Raw genomic sequence first — 16461 nt, forward strand, 5'->3', positions numbered from 1 at the left:
GATCCACCCCCATGCTTCACTCTGGGCATGCAACAGTCTGGGTGGTACGCTTCTTTGGGGCTTCTCCACACCGTAACTCTCCCAGATGTGGGGAAAACAGTAAAGGTGGACTCATCAGAGAACAATACATGTTTTACATTGTCCACAACCCAAGATTTGCGCTCCTTGCACCATTGAAACCAACGTTTGGCATGAGTGACCAAAGGTTTGGCTATAGCAGCCCGGCCGTGTATATTGACCCTGTGGAGCTCCTGACGGACAGTTCTGGTGGAAACAGGAGAGTTGAGGTGCACATTTAATTCTGCCGTGATTTGGGCAGCCGTGGTTTTATGTTTTTTGGATACAATCCGGGTTAGCACCCGAACATCCCTTTCAGACAGCTTCCTCTTGCGTCCACAGTTAATCCTGTTGGATGTGGTTCGTCCTTCTTGGTGGTATGCTGACATTACCCTGGATACCGTGGCTCTTGATACATCACAAAGACTTGCTGTCTTGGTCACAGATGCGCCAGCAAGACGTGCACCAACAATTTGTCCTCTTTTGAACTCTGGTATTTCACCCATAATGTTGTGTGCATTTCAATATTTTGAGCAAAACTGTGCTCTTATCCAGCTAATTGAACCTTCACACTCTGCTCTTACTGGTGCAATGTGTAATCAATGAAGACTGGCTACCAGGCTGGTCCAATTTAGCCATGAAACCTCCCACACTAAAATGACAGGTGTTTCACTTTCATTGTCCAACCCATGTATATTACAGCAGAATTTCTCTTTTCTATTTATTGACAGTTATTTTTATAAAATCTCACAGTTTTGGTAAGGGCTGCTTTACTCTATAGGGAATGCAAACAGAGATAAGAACCCTAATACCACAAATTGCGCTAGTTGCTAATATACGATGCTACAGCTTAAAACGTAAAATTTTTCTTTTTCTTTACCTACAGCTAATAGTGGGTCTCTGTTTATGGTAAAATGGTAAATGGCCTGCACTTGTATAGCGCTTTATCAAGTCATAGGACCCCCAAAGCGCTTTACACTACAATCAGTCCTCCATCCATTCACACACTGACAGTGGTAGACTACGATATTGCCACAGCTGCCTTGGGGCAGGCTGACAGAAGTGAGCCGTCTGACCACCATCAGCAGCCAAGGTGGGTAAAATGTCTTGCCCAAGGACTGAGACGGACAGAGCAGGGATTTGAACCGGCAACCCACCAGTTATAGAACAAACCTCTACCACCGACACCACTGTGCCTATCTGCCAATTGGCAGAGCTGTGGAACACTGAGTGGTGACATCACCTCTGGTCCTGATATAAATAAATAATGATCAATCAAATAAAGACCTCCTTATGCTCCTGTTTAGTTACAATAGGCCCATAAACCTTGAAGTTTGCATGCCTAAAAGAAACTAGTGTGGGTGGGGCACCAAAACTGACCCCAGCCCAGGGGCTCACATTCTCCTAAAACCAGCCCTGCTGATAAATGAGTGAAAGAGATACACTGCAATTATTTTAGTTGGGTTTTATTTACTGGACTGGATTTATGGACTGGAGCATCTCTATTAGAAACTACTGTATCATAGTATATATGATGAACAGTATAGGCTGGGTAATATAGCAAGAAATGTTTTTGTTTCAACAGTTGCTTCACTCTGCTTCAAGACTTTGGTTGTTTTACATTTCTTGTGGTCATCCTAATATATTAAGGGTTTAAAGAGGAAACCGGGAGCCTCAGTTACAAGAACTCGTGTGGATTTCCTGCTCAAATCTGGTGTATTATGAAATCAAGAAAACTCTGTACGCACAAAAAAAAAAAAATCCAGATATATGAAACTGTGTGTTTGCAGGCATCAAAGTACATTTCCATTAGTACATCCTAATCAACAGGGAAATCAGTGCATATGTGGGATTACCAGACTCCTCCCATGACACACCTCCTTTAACGTATGCAGACACATACAGAAGCTCCACAAGTGTGATTGTCCTGCATCCACAGTGAAAAATCATGTCTTTTCATCGGAATAAAAGTAACTAAAAGGTATGCAAGTCGGAGGTGCTCCTAAATGTAAATTCTATTATAAATTAATAAAGTGCACCAAGGAAAAGGTGAAGCTACAGCATTTTAAACTTTACTCATGTGTTTATTCATATAACTACTGTAAACATAGAGGTACTTGGGGACCAGACAGAATGCTCTGAGACTAGTTTAGCCAGTAATAAATAAAATAAATAAAGTCTTGAAAATATCAATCTGCATGTAATTAAATTACATAATGTGGTTTACTTAGTGAATTGAGTAACTGTAATAAACTGACTTTTCAATTATCTAATTTATTGATTATGACTGTACTTGTTTTGACATCAACAGCTTTGCAATGTGCCCTCTTGGTGTCGCCAAAAAGGCTTATTACTCTAGAAATGTGGGTTCGCAACTCATGGAGTTGCAGTTGAGATGCGCACATGACAGACAGTTCATTATTATTACATTTTAAACATTTGCATGGAAAATGGAGTAAGCCAGGTTTCTGTGCATAGGTGCCCAGGTGCTACATGAGGCCCCTGGAAAGAGTGACTACAATTTGCAACTCTGCTGCTTCCTGTTTTAACATTTGGGAGTTTCGCAACCTCAGTTTACCTGGAAACGCAGGATGATGGTCCAAATAAGCCCGAGGATGAGGCGATGGTTGCCGTCGACAATGTCATGGGAGCCCATGTTCTCCAGGTGGACCCGCTGCTCTTTGAGGAACTGCAGGGCCTTGTCCACATTTTCCAAGCAGTGAATTCGCATCCTGCCTTTAGTGGGTTTTGGCTATTAAGGAATCAAGGAAGAAGAAAACAGAAAATCAGAATGCTGAAAAGAAAAGAAACCACAAATATTTTACAGATAACATAAACTTTGAGGATGATAAACTCTTAGCTGCGACAGCATAGCTCACCAGACGTTCTCCAGACAGAACCTCCAGCAGTTTAATTAGCATGCGTCCATCGCGCAGGTCCAGGTAGAGGTCAGAGATGCGACAGCCAACTCGGGAAAGGATAGAGTTGACCCATTTAGTAAAGGTCTTCTTTTGAACTGCCTCACGCTCATCTGGAGAGGGAACACGGTTAAGAAAGAACATGAGCCCCATGAATAATGCACCACCCTCACAGCTGCAGAGCAGCATCACAGAAGCTGGTAGGGATTTACTGTCTCCAACAATGGCACTTCAAACTGAAAGATGGCTGTACATGTCAGTGTTTGTCTGAGGAAAACTCTTAGTGTGTAAATTAATGCTCAGTAAAAAGATTAACCTTATACACAGTTCCTTTTAAAAGTATTTATACCATTTTAATTTCACCACATATTGTCATATTACATAGTGTTTTATGTGATGCAACAACACAAAGTACTCCTTCATTGTAAAGTGGAAGGAAAATTATGCATGTTTTTCAAATCTTTTTATGATAAAAATTGCGATAAGTGAGGCATGCTTTTGTATTTAGACCCCCATTGTCAATACTTTGCCGAAGCAGCTTTTTACAGCTGCAGGTCATTGTCCCCATCAGCTTTTCACATCTAGAACTGAAAGTTCGTCAATTCTTCTTTACACACTAGGTCAGCAACAGTCAGAGTAGATGGAGAGCATTGGTGAACATCCAATTTCAAGTTTTGCCACAGAATAGTAATTGGATTTAGGTCTGGACTGACTGGATCTTTCTAACACATGCATATGCTTTGTTCTAAACCCCTCTATTGCAGCTTTGACTGTTTGTTTAGAGTCACAGCCTCTAACAGGTTGTCTTCCTGGGTTGTCCTGTATTTACCTAAGATCATCGTCCTATCAACTTTGACCAGCCAAAGAGAAGCATCCCCACAGCATGATACCGCCACCACCGTATTTCACCATGGATATGGTGTGTTCAGGACAATGTTTGATGTTAGCTTCCACCACACATAGTGTTTTGAATTTAGGCAAAAAAGTTTCCTTTTGGTTGCATCTGACAAGATCATTCTTCCACATGTCTGCTGCTTCCCCTCCTATGGCTTTCTTTTAACACTGGTTCCTTTTGCCACTAAACGGCAGTTTTGTGGAGTGCACAACTAACAGAGTTATCAAGGGTTTCTTGGTTAGTTCTCTGATTAATGCTGTCCTTGCCCAGCCTGTCAGTGGACAGCCATGTCTGGGTGGGTTAGTAGTCTTTCAAGTTTCAGATGATGGACTGAAGAGCTCAGTGAGATGTTTAATGCTCGGGAGGAATTTACATTATAATCTAACCCTGCATTAAACTTCTCCACAACTGTATCCCTGATCTATCTGCTGTTCTCTATGTGTTCATGATGCATTTTATTCACATATATCTTCTTACTCTCTTTTTAGATTTTGTCTGTTGAAAGGTCTGAAAACCACTTGTGATTTTCTTTCCACTGCACAACTATGCACTACTTTGTGTTGTTCCGAGTAGAATATGTTGACGTTTGAGGTTGCAACATGATAAAAATGAAATATTTCCAGAGGTGTAAATACATCTGCAAGGCACATTGCTACAGAGACAAACTGAGGCTGACCAGGTAAACATTTCATCAAGTGAGTTACATCTCCATCTGTTCAACATATTTCTGTGGCAACCAAAATTAGCCAGAGCAAGGCGAACAGAAGGGCAGAACGGCTTTCTCATTACACTAACTTTGATTTTACCTACAGCTAAGATACACACATTTATTCACATGCACAGATCTCACAGGTTTATTATGTCAGCAATGGGACATTCTCAGCCTTAGCTGTCCCAGCATGCAACACATCAGTTCCCTTTAGTCTCCTCACTGAAAGCTGACCTGTTCATCCCCGACTCCATAATTACTTGTTAACTAAAATGAGGCAGAGCTCAAGACTGTGCAGAACGAGTAAGAAACAGCCAGAGCAGAGATGTTAGAGGTATTGTATTACAGGTTAAGTAGGCGGCAATACGCCAGGTGAAATTGAAGAGGAGACAAACTCTGGACAGAAGAAAACTTGGCAAGAGGAAGAGGACCCTGGGATGCAGCCTTTCAGGTTTACTGTGCAGAGGCACAGTGAGATAAACAGAACAAAACACATCACCCACAGTATCTCCCCTACTGCTGCAAAAAACACCCAGTAAGCTCCTTTACAGCTCCAGCTGAATTCCCAGCACCATCCAGGAGAAGGAATCAAGAGTTACAGTATGTACAACACATGGTGCAGCAGGGTACAGTAAATAAATCATGCCCCACTCTGCTCCCCTCAGCAGAACAACAACAGCACACACTGCTCCGCTGCATCCACATGGATAACCGACGTAATGAAAAAGTAATGGACATTAAAAAATGCAAATAACTCAAAGCTCCATCAGCAACACAAATGCTACCAGAGTAAAAACAGAATAAAGAGACAAAGGAAGAGCATGATTAAAAACTGACAAATCCTCTCTGAACTATCCGGGGTGCAGAGGATTTCACAGTACAGCCAATGAGAGGCGAATTAAAGTGCATTCCCACACTGTTTTACCATATGATTTCACAATAAGAGACCTTGAGAAGGGACAGCATGCATGCACCGGAAAGTTCTTGGCCAAGTGGGAAGCAATGGAAAAACAGAGAGCAATAGAGGGGGAGTTGTTTTCATGCGTCCTGCTAAACTTAATGCTGATGAGGAATAGCTTAATATGACAACAGCTCTGAGATAAATGAACAAAGCCTCAAGCGCTCTTTTGAAAAATATGCTCTGTTTAATCCTTAAATTCCATCTGTGGTTCTTTTATTTAGAAGATTAAAAAATATCAATGTGATTAGTGATACGACATACAATGCTATATAGGATTTGAATATATATCAGTATACATGCAAAAATAAAATATTATATTTCAAGTATTTTAGGCTCTGTAAATTGTAAATGGACTGAATGAAATATGATCGGAGAAAGCTGGAATGGAACCTACAACTTTTGGATTGCAAGACAATTAGTATTCTCACTGAGCCACAGTCACTCTGTACTGTCACTAAATTAGAAAGTAAAAAAAAAAACATTAACAGCCATCACCATATACTTATATTATATATCCAAACCCATGCTGCAGAAGTTATTAAATTAGTATTAGAAATATGACAAATACATCTAATTATGAAGCGTGTCCTTAGAATGTATACAGCGGGGACATTTCTTTAGGACTATCTTTAGGACCATCTTTAGGATCATTTGGGCAGTTGCCCGGGGCAGCATTAAAAAGGGGCACACAAGAAATTGGCAAAAACTATATAACCTTTTCACAGTTGTGCCTTGAACAAGATTTCTATTGCTTTTATGTATGTGGAGTCATTGGAGAGTTGATGCCCCCCACTCGCTGCAAACATAGGGACAGTATTTTATATGCTTGGTGCAGGACTGAACTGTACGTTGTCCAGCTCAAATATCTATATGATTTCATGCGTTTCGATTGATTTGGGGTCAAAGCAATGAGGGGCTGCCAAGGACACTATTCAAGGACCATGGGACCAGTAGCACATGGCCCTACCTATTTCTGAGCATCTTGAAGAGAAAAAAAACACAGGAGACAGAACAACACAAAAGTAATAAGAATTCCATAGATAAATTAAGTCATTAAATGTGTCACTGTGTCATTTTTAAGTTTTACCTACAAATCAAACACAAAAATGGCAGATTATTTCAGAAAAGGTTAAACTAACGGTGGAAAGTGGCCTGACAACCCTTAAACCAACAATTAAATGTTTGTGGAGTCGTAATTATGAATCTGCACATCTGCCAGTCCCTAACTGTTCCAGACTACTGTTGCTTTCAATGATAGACTGTGACTGGAGCCTCTGACTCAGCAAACAAGATCCTCTCTACATACGATGCTGTTTAGCCTTACTGCTCCTGTTTTGTTTTCGACCGACTCCGGTTGCTCTGCTTTTCTGGGAAGATTTTCTCTTTAAAAGTCCCATTACTGGTCCCAGCTGATTATCTGCCCAGACTTCAGTCATTATCACCTGTTGCTTCAGCAATGGATGTGACAAATGTAAGATCAAAAGCTGCTTCAAGGAAGTGTACAAGCTTATGGAACTGTTTTACCCCACCTCAGCTGCCCATGCTAAGAGGTTTTTCTGGTCCCCTCGTGAGGTAAAACTTTAATAGTGTCAAAGTGGGTCCATAAGAAAATGACGTTTTATGCACGCAGTGATATTGGTGTCACATGGATCTTTTTAATTGAATCTAGTCAGCACAACAATGGATGACAGCGGTCATTTGACCGCAGCGGTGAGTTTGATGTGTTTTTGAATCTCCACAGTATTCTGTCTTTTTATTTATTTGTGAGTTGTAAAACAACATGACTATTGGCAGCTGTGCACTATTAAGAGATTTTTTAAACCAGCAGTTATGCCTAGCTATTAGGACCACTGCAAATCTATACAGTGTTTGACAGCCAAACAGTGACAAACTCTTTGTGCGTCAAGGTGCATCTCATTTATTAAGTTTTCTAAATTAAAAAACATGAAGTTATAAAATCAAATTTTTTATTCTTTAAATACCACTAAAGTGTTATTAAACACTTCTTAAATGATATCGTTGACCCTTTTTCTGCTGTTATATTGATTATATTGAATTCCGTCTTTTTCCGATCAGTTAAACGCACCATACAGACAGGTCACTGACAACAAGATTCTTCAGTGTGGAAGCTGTTACTGAGGGAATAAGACTCAAAGTTAGCTATTTTTAGGATCACTGAGGTCAGAGGAAGCACACAGATCTTTAAATTCATACATTGTCTATTCCTGCGTATTCTTGTAAGGTCGCACAGAGATGTAAGAAGATATTTAAAAGGAAAACTGTATTTTCTACAACATGTGGTTTATTCAGGTCACAAGATAATAAAATTTTCAGCAGATAACAGGAAGGCTTAAACAGAGTACAAGGAGTTTCCCTGTGTTACTCTCTTGTGCTTTCGACCTGTCTGCCACAGACACTCTGGATTTGATGTGGGTAGCCTTTTGGTAATTTCAAAGTTGAGGTATAATGGAGGCTCTGAGAATATGCACAGGGAAACAGAGGTTTTATTAATGCTTGCTGTTCAAATCGCAGATATGAGAAGTAGGATTTTCTGGCCATACCCGTTGACAAATATTCAGCCAATGTGTATAACTGCTGACCTTCCACCGATTATTTCAGGAAACAATTATAATGTTTTTTCAGCATTATTTAATGATGCTGTGTGAGGGGAGCAATTATACTACACTGCTCCAAAAAATAAAGGGAACACTAAAATAACACATCCTAGATCTGAATGAATGAAATATTCTCATTGAATAATTTGTTCTGTACAAAGTTGAATGTGCTGACAACAAAATCACACAAAATCATCAATGGAAATCAAATTTATTAACCAATGGAGGCCTGGATTTGGAGTCACACACAAAATTAAAGTGGAAAAACACACTACAGACTGATCCAACTTTGATGTAATGTCCTTAAAACAAGTCAAAATGAGGCTCAGTATTGTGTGTGACCTCCACATGTCTGTATGACCTCCCTACAACACCTGGGCATACTCCTGATGAGACGGCGGATAGTCTCCTGAGGGAACTCCTCCCAGACCTGGACTAAAGCATCCACCAACTCCTGGACAGTCTGTGGTGCAACGTGACGTTGGTGGATGGAGCGAGACATGATGTCCCAGATGTGCTCAATCGGATCCAGGTCTGGGGAACGGGCGGGCCAGTCCATAGCTTCAATGTCTTCATCTTGCAGGAACTGCTGACACACTCCAGCCACATGAGGTCTAGCATTGTCCTGCATTAGGAGGAACAGAGGGCCAACCGCACCAGCATATGGTCTCACAAGGGGTCTGAGGATCTCATCTCGGTACCTAATGGCAGTCAGGCTACCTCTGGCGAGCACATGGAGGGCTGTGCAGCCCTCCAAAGAAATGCCACTCCACACCATTACTGACCCACTGCCAAACCGGTCATGCTGAAGGATGTTGCAGGCAGCAGATCGCTCTCCACGGTGTCTCCAGACTCTGTCGCGTCTGTCACATGTGCTCAGTGTGAACCTGCTTTCATCTGTGAAGAGCACAGGGTGCCAGTGGCGAATTAGCCAATCCTGGTGTTCTCTGGCAAATGCCAAGCGTCCTGCACAGTGTTGAGCTGTGAGCACAACCCCCATTTGTGGACGTCAGGCCCTCATACCATCCTCATGGAGTCGGTTTTTAACAATTTGTGCAGACACATGCACATTTGTGGCCTGCTGGAGGTCATTCTGCAGGGCTCTGGCAGTGCTCCTCCTGTTCCTCCTTGCACAAAGGCGGAGGTAGTGGTCCTGCTGCTGGGTTGTTGCCCTCCTACAGCCTCCTCCACGTCTCCTGGTGTACTGGCCTGTCTCCTGGTAGCGCCTCCAGGCTCTGGACACTACGCTAACAGAAACAGCAAACCTTCTTGCCACAGCTCGCATTGATGTGCCATCCTGGATGAGCTGCACTACCTGAGCCACTTGTGTGGGTTGTAGAGTCCGTCTCATGCTACCACGAGTGTGAAAGCACCACCAACATTCAAAAGTGACCAAAACATCAGCCAGAAAGCATAGGTACTGAGAAGTGGTCTGTGGTCCCCAACTGCAGAACCACTCCTTTAATGAGTGTTTCTTGCTAATCGCCAAAGATTTCCCCCTGTTGTCTATTTCATTTGCACAACATCATGTGAAATTGATTGTCAATCAGTGTTGCTTCCTAAGTGGACAGTTTGATTTCACAGACGTTTGATTTACTTGGAGTTATATTGTGTTGTTTAAGTGTTCCCTTTATTTTTTTGAGCAGTGTACATGTTCAGCATTTTTTTTTATCTGCACAATGTGAATTGAACTTCCATCTGTTTACTTGCGTGCACCAGCTTTCTTTTGTTATTTCTGTTCTTTATATTAGTACAGTCTAACTAAAGATTCTTCTGTTTCACATGCTTTTACTTCGTAATCTCTCAGCCACTCTTTGACTCCGGTGAAAGCTCCATGACTTATTGATGTTGATGGATTTTCCCTGTACATAGCTTGATATGTTTTTTTTCCTACAGCCAGCTCATACTGGAAGTGGCCCAGTAGTCCCAGAGCACCCTATTACATGGCCCTGTCATGGCACAGCCAGAGGAGCCTGTCCTGCAGCCATGACACCATGACACTAGGACAAGTAGACCTGAGCAAGGCTTTGCGATGAAACCCGGCCTCTCCTTGTGTTTTTTTTACCCGCTTGCATACCCTCTTTAGACATGTTCTCAAAGCAAATACTTTATCTGCTCTTTTAAAAGAGCTGTCTGTAGCAGCTGAGCCTAATGTGCATTTGATGTTTGCTCAGTTTATTAATGTCTGACACAGCATTAGGAGAATTAGAGCTAGGAATGTAAAAGAGGCACGCGAAAAGCAAAACCTGGCAAACATCAGTCATAAGCTGGACACAGCAAACATGTGGAAAAAGATATTCTGGTCAGAGGAGACCCAAGGTGAACTTTTTGGCTTGTATGAAAAATTGTGGCGAAAACTAACACTGCACATCAGCCTAAGCTGACCATCCCCACAGTGAAACATTGTGGTGGCTGTATGATGCAGTGGAGATGGTTTTCTTCAGCTGGTCGGAGTTGATGGGTTAAGCTAAATATAAGGCAATCCTGAAAGAAAACCTGGTAGAAGCTGCAAAAGAAGTATGACTAAGCTACACTGAAATGGTTTGGATCAAATCATGTTCATGTTAGAATGGCCTAGTCAAAGTCCAGAGCTAAACCTAATAGAGAATCTGTGGCAAGACTTGAAAATGTTCACAAACGCTCTGCATCCAGTCGGACAGACTTTAACTCTTTTTGAGAAGAAAAATTGACAGAAAGTTTTCTTTTCAGATTTGTATTTGTAAAACGGTTTTTAAACCATGTATCATTTCTTTCACATTTTATGTTGGTTTATCTATTAAGATCCCAGTAAAATCAATGGACGTTTTTGGTTGTAATATGCCAAAATGTAAACAAAAAGTTAAAGGGGTGAGAATACTCTTGCTAAGCACAATAAGAAATAAGGGGAAATGCTTGTTCACAGGCAGAACAGCAGAAATACCCATCAATAGTCATGTCAAATGTCTAAAGAGTCAGAAAACAAAGGAATGCTTCACATCAATAGATGCAAAGAAAGCAGTTTTCTCCCTCTTTATCTATCAGATATTTTTTTAATCACAGTTGTCCTTTCTGTTGCAATCCTGTCAAAATCTTCGTAACAGCCGATGAAAAAATCATGTAAGCTAGATGTCCTGACATACAGTTAGTGAATTGATGTGCTTGGCCCATCTCATGACACAGCTCTGATTTAGAAAAAGCTTCAGAAGTTTGCAGCTTTGCGTATCAGTTGGCTATGCAGCCTCAGTCGATATTTGAAATGTAGCAGAGGCAGGAGGAAAAAACAGAAAGACTTTCCCTCTGTTCCTGCATCGTCTCCTCCATTTTCTTCCTCTCACTAATGCATTCCTGTCATCAGGGAGTTGGATAGCGTAGTGCAAGCTCAGAAAAAACAAATTCACGGTGATGGGAGGCCTCTCTCTTAAAACTGTAACAATGAAGGCGGGAAGGAGTTAAAAAATTGATTGTTTTCTTTATTCTTTGAAAAGAGATAAGACATCTTGTTGTTTTAGAGCAGTTTGTAAAAGGTAAAGGCCATACAGAAGGCTTAGTCTTGTAAGAAAAGATAAATGGTTGTTATCTTGAGGTGTTATTTAAATTATTTAAAGACAAGATGGTAAACAATTAGGGTAGAGGCACAGCTTCCCTAAAATAAATAAATTACCACTAGACATACTCCTCTGTAGGTGTTTAGACAAGTTCTAATGACAAACTAACCTCATGCTGACATCACACTCCAGCCTCCCCCAGTGCCCAGACATGAACATAAACACATGATGGAAAAAGGGAGGGGCATGATCTAAGAAGAGTCATCTGAGAGGCAAAGATGATGGACCAGCTGTCTTAGAAAACACACACACATGGCCAACGGTCAAGACCGGTTACCTTGCAGCTGCCTGAAGCGCCCATCCAGGATGGAGTTGAAGCAGATGTTCGAGGTGCTGTAACTTAGCCAGCGCGCTCGCTTCATGCTCCTGGCTGATGAGGAAGAGGAGGATGAAGAGAGGATGGGGGCAAGGTCCGGGTGGGTCTGAGAGGCCCGCGGACGCCGGGGGGTGCAGGAGGAAGATGAGGATGATGATGAGGAAAAGGGGGAGAGCCCTGTGGGCGCAGAAGTAAGTGGGATGTGCAGAACAGTGCCATTCCTTTCAGGTTGGTGCTCCGGTACCTGCTGCTTGCTTGTTGCCTTCCTGCTCTCGGGTCTGAGGGCACGATGGATCGGCGGGGTGCTCCTGCTCCGGCTGCTGCTCACCCCGACCCGAACTTGGGCCCCTTTCTCTGCTGGAGTAAAGGGTCGGCTTGCCGCTTCCTTGGTGCTCCGGACAGCTCCAGCATCCCTGCTGCTGGCCTTTAGGCTGATCTTGACCTCTCTGAGCCGGGGTTGGCTTATGGGGGCAGTTCGCAGCAGGCATGGGCTGCTCATCTTGACCCCCCCAAACAGTTACAACAGGAACAAAAACCTCCACGGGAGCCAGCCGAGGAGCTTGGCACACCTCTTCTCTCTCGTTCTTCTGGCTCTCTGTCCTCTTTTCCAGATGCCTTTCGCATTAACTCCCACTCCCTCCCTCTCTCCCTCCTTCCCTCCCTCTCTCCTCTCCTTCTTTCTTTCTTACTCTCTCCTCACTGTTACAGCGATGAAGCTCTGCCTCCACTTTCAGGCTGTCTGAGGGCTCGGGGAGCCTTCGGTTTGGTTCAGAGTGATTTTTTTTTTTTGCAGCCCCATCCATGCATACAGTATGTTTCAATGCATACACGTGTTCCTACGACTCCCACACAGTTGTACAAATACTGAACATGAAGTACACAACTGGCATGATCCTGAGTTCCTGTGCCAACAATCCCAACATGAGACAACCGCATAAAAAGCAAAAAAGTAAAAGCACGAAAGAACATTTATTGAGGTTTTGTGAGACAATGGATCTCTTATACATTCTTTATTTGCTTTGAAAGTATAATGACTGCATATTTTTGAGTTCACAAGCTGTACACCAGAACAAGGTGCTTTTCAGAACCTCTCCCATCTCTTGCACCCCCATCCCCACCCTTTCTCTTTCACTCCCTGACAGGAAACACTGATTACATTACAGAAGCATCAGTGCAGCAGCAGCACTCTAACACAATATCACCAACTGACACTCAAACCTGAAGCTTTCATTACTTAAAGAGACAGGAAGAGGCAGCAAGAAATGTAGCGAGAACAGGGTCCAATAACAGTCCTGGATGGGAAGAAAACTGTCCTGGACTCCCAGACAGAGGAGATAACAATAGGTGCCTAAAACAGAACCCAGTCTGATCTCATGGCAGGTGATTCTCAGCTCTGACCCTTTTGATATCCATGCTGGTGTACTAACAAAGAGACTGCAAAGATCAGATATAGATTTCCAGCTTTCTTTGAGGTCTGACCTGCAGAGTACCATTTTGACCAAGTCCGATTTTTTTCCCTCTAAGGACAACAACAAATAAAAGAAAAACAATGTACTGCAGGCTCTTTGATAGAGGTAGTAGTTTTGAATCCAACAGAAAATGAAGGCTTCTTAACTGCATCAAAGTGCATGTTTTAGTTAATATAGACCTAAAGCGGTCCAGATGCATTTAATAAATCAGAAAAAATGTTTATTTCTCAGTATTTGACCAACTGATTGCCGACTAGAGCCAAACAAGGAACAAGTCCCACCTTTGATAACTGCATCTATAGTACATACATGAACACTAATTTTCAGCAAATCATTTGGAAATTAAGAGGAGTGAAAGGACAGTAAGGAACTCTTTATCCTTACATGAACAGCATGCCTCTACACAATCTCGTAGTCCTGGTCATAAGAATGCAGATGTAAAGCAGCTCATTACAGTCAGAAAAGTGTTATTAATTTGCAACTTAAAGCTCACAGGAAGCATAAAGGAAGTGATATTAACCTTACACCAGCAGCTCTCCATAAAGTCTTGAGCAAAACTACCTATAGCCTTGCTCTAAAAGTGTAGCACCCAGGCATTGACCAGCTCAACTTGAAGTAGATGTTTTGACATTGCTGGTCTGGACCATCCAGGTGTGGGTCAACACAATACCAGGCTAGAAAGACATCAGTAATACCCTGAGAGGGAAGCAAATGTTGCTCCCCATTATAATACAAGGAGTTATGAGGCTTTTCCTAAAAATGTGAAGTTGATCATTCTACAGCAATAAAGAAGAAGTTGAAGACATTTAAAACAGTTGCTAATCTATCTGAGAGTGGACGTCCTAGGAAATTCACCCCAAGATCAGACTGTGCAATGCTAAAACAAAGTACAGAAAAAACCTAAGAGCAACATTTCCAGCTCTATTGACTTCATTTAGCATGTTAAATGTCAAAGTTGATTAAAGTGCTATTAGGAAAAAAGCTGAACGAGTATGTCTTGAAAAGGCATATGGTTTGCAAAATTGCATTTGAAAGAAGATCTGTGATTAGATGTAAAAAAAAAAAGTAGAGACGATTGGCCAAAATCTACAGCACCATGTTTGGCAAACCACACCTCTTACTAATTGTAAAGCGTGGTAGTAGAGGAGTGATAATTTGGGCTTGTTTTGCCGCTACAGTACGTGAACACTGCATTCACTGAGTCTAACATCAATTCCTGTATTTTTCCAAGTATTTTAGAGTCAACTGTGAAGCGAACTGTCAGACAGCTGAATTTGGTCAAAGTTAGGTCACCAAAAGGACAGTGATGCAAAACACAGCAGCGAATTTACAACATAATGACTGAAATAAAAGAAATGAAGGACAAGTCAAAGGCCTCAACCTGATTGACATAATGTGGGGGGAAAAGATGTGTAGATATAAATTCTTGCAATCCTCAATGAGCTGAACCAATGCTGTTAAGAAAAGTGGCCCAAAATTCCTCTATGAAGATGTGAGAGACTGATAAAAACCATACCAAATAACAACTACTTTATTTATATGTTACCATTGCCATTGGTACTTCTACAAGCGGCTAAATCATCTTGTATGAGTCGCGGGACACAAGGAATCACACAACAATTTCTTGCTTTAGCTTTGTATAATATTAATGTCATAGCCGTTCTCCAGCACATTTCCTTACTCTTGGCCCAAGCAGGCATCTGTTTTCAAGAATAAAAACTGAATAAGCATTGCATACACAAGCGGCTCAGTATGAAAAGGAACTGGTTGATGATGTGAATGCAGGATTCTGTATCTGCGGAGATGTGTTTGCTATGATGTTGGTGGAAACCAGAAACAAGAGCTTATAGGTGAGTGAAGACAAGGCTTTATGGTGTTGTATGGAACAAAAAGTGAACTCCAGACAAGTATGAAAACTTGCTACATTGGGTTTGCAAAACTGTGCAAGTAATTAGACAATTTATTTATGAAGTACATTTCAAAGTGGAGTAATACATTTTCCATCCATATTATAACACTTTTGGAGAGAGCAGGTCCCACACATAAGCCCCTCCTCTTCAGGGCTGCATTTATATGCTAGCCACTCATGTTTAACTTCTATGCATCTGTAGCTTCGCAGACATGAAAATAGTATGACCTCCAACCCCGACTTTTCCATTACTAGTCTTTCCACAGCAGAAACACGGCTATTTTAAAATCCCAAGCAGCCGACCCACAGGTGGGCCACGGCCTACCGGCTTAGCTACAAATGCAACAGATTCATGCGATGGGAGGCAGACGGTTAGGGCAGCTGTCCAGATCGGTCAGACAGTGGACATTCTGGGAATGTGCAAGTGATCCCAGTTACTCGTAGAGTGCGTGAATCGGTGTCAGGGCTCAGCTGCTGGCTGTGTGTGTGTGATATCATAACAGAAATCCACACCGAAACACACTTTTCAAACAAACTGTGCAGAGCTGAGGCTTTGAATATCAGCAGTAGAGCGGTTTAGAAGTTTTTTTTTTTTTTGAAGTAGAGGTGTTTTTTATTCAAGCTCATTCAACCCTGCCAAAGTTACACAGTTGTTCTCTCATTATAGCTCACCCTCTGTGCCCTTCCCACACTATTAAAAAGACTTTCATCTCAAGAATCTGACATGGAGGACACAGCCTGTTTACTATGCAGGCGCTCACCTGCGAGGGCCTTGATGCGCGAGCGCTCGAACAGCCTGGCGGAGCTGTTGTCGTTGTCCAGCTCCTCGTCGGAGAGCTCGAAGCGGGTGTTGATGCGGCTGTACTGCTGCGTGATTTCCACATTGTCAAAGTCCGTGGTGGAAGTCATGGCGGTAGCCAGCGTGACAGGAGGGCGGGGGGCGGCAGGTGGCGTCCTCAGTTGTTCTGGGTGAGGAAGAAGCAGGCGAATGGATGGGATTAAATGGGAGGATGGGTGGTAAATATGGA

At 42.3% G+C, this 16461-nt stretch overlaps 1 protein-coding gene across 2 annotated transcripts in view; it reads right to left on the bottom strand.

Moving 5' to 3' along the window:
• Positions 1 to 16461, bottom strand: part of sptb (spectrin, beta, erythrocytic) — a 57755-nt gene extending 41294 nt beyond the window's left edge. Inside the window, exons 1-3 of one of the 2 annotated variants that reach the window (XM_047344879.1) lie at positions 16195 to 16461; positions 2937 to 3088; positions 2636 to 2809 (exon numbers count right to left, since the gene is read on the bottom strand). In XM_047344879.1, coding sequence (XP_047200835.1) covers positions 2636 to 2809; positions 2937 to 3088; positions 16195 to 16342 — 474 coding nt within the window. In that variant the 5' untranslated portion in view covers positions 16343 to 16461. Of the gene's footprint in view, positions 1 to 2635; positions 2810 to 2936; positions 3089 to 12016; positions 12648 to 16194 lie in introns of those variants that run through there. The other variant, XM_047344878.1, reaches the window with a different exon arrangement.

Source organism: Girardinichthys multiradiatus, chromosome 19 (assembly GCF_021462225.1).
Source record: "Girardinichthys multiradiatus isolate DD_20200921_A chromosome 19, DD_fGirMul_XY1, whole genome shotgun sequence".
In the NCBI taxonomy this organism is placed as follows: Eukaryota; Metazoa; Chordata; class Actinopteri; order Cyprinodontiformes; family Goodeidae; genus Girardinichthys; species Girardinichthys multiradiatus.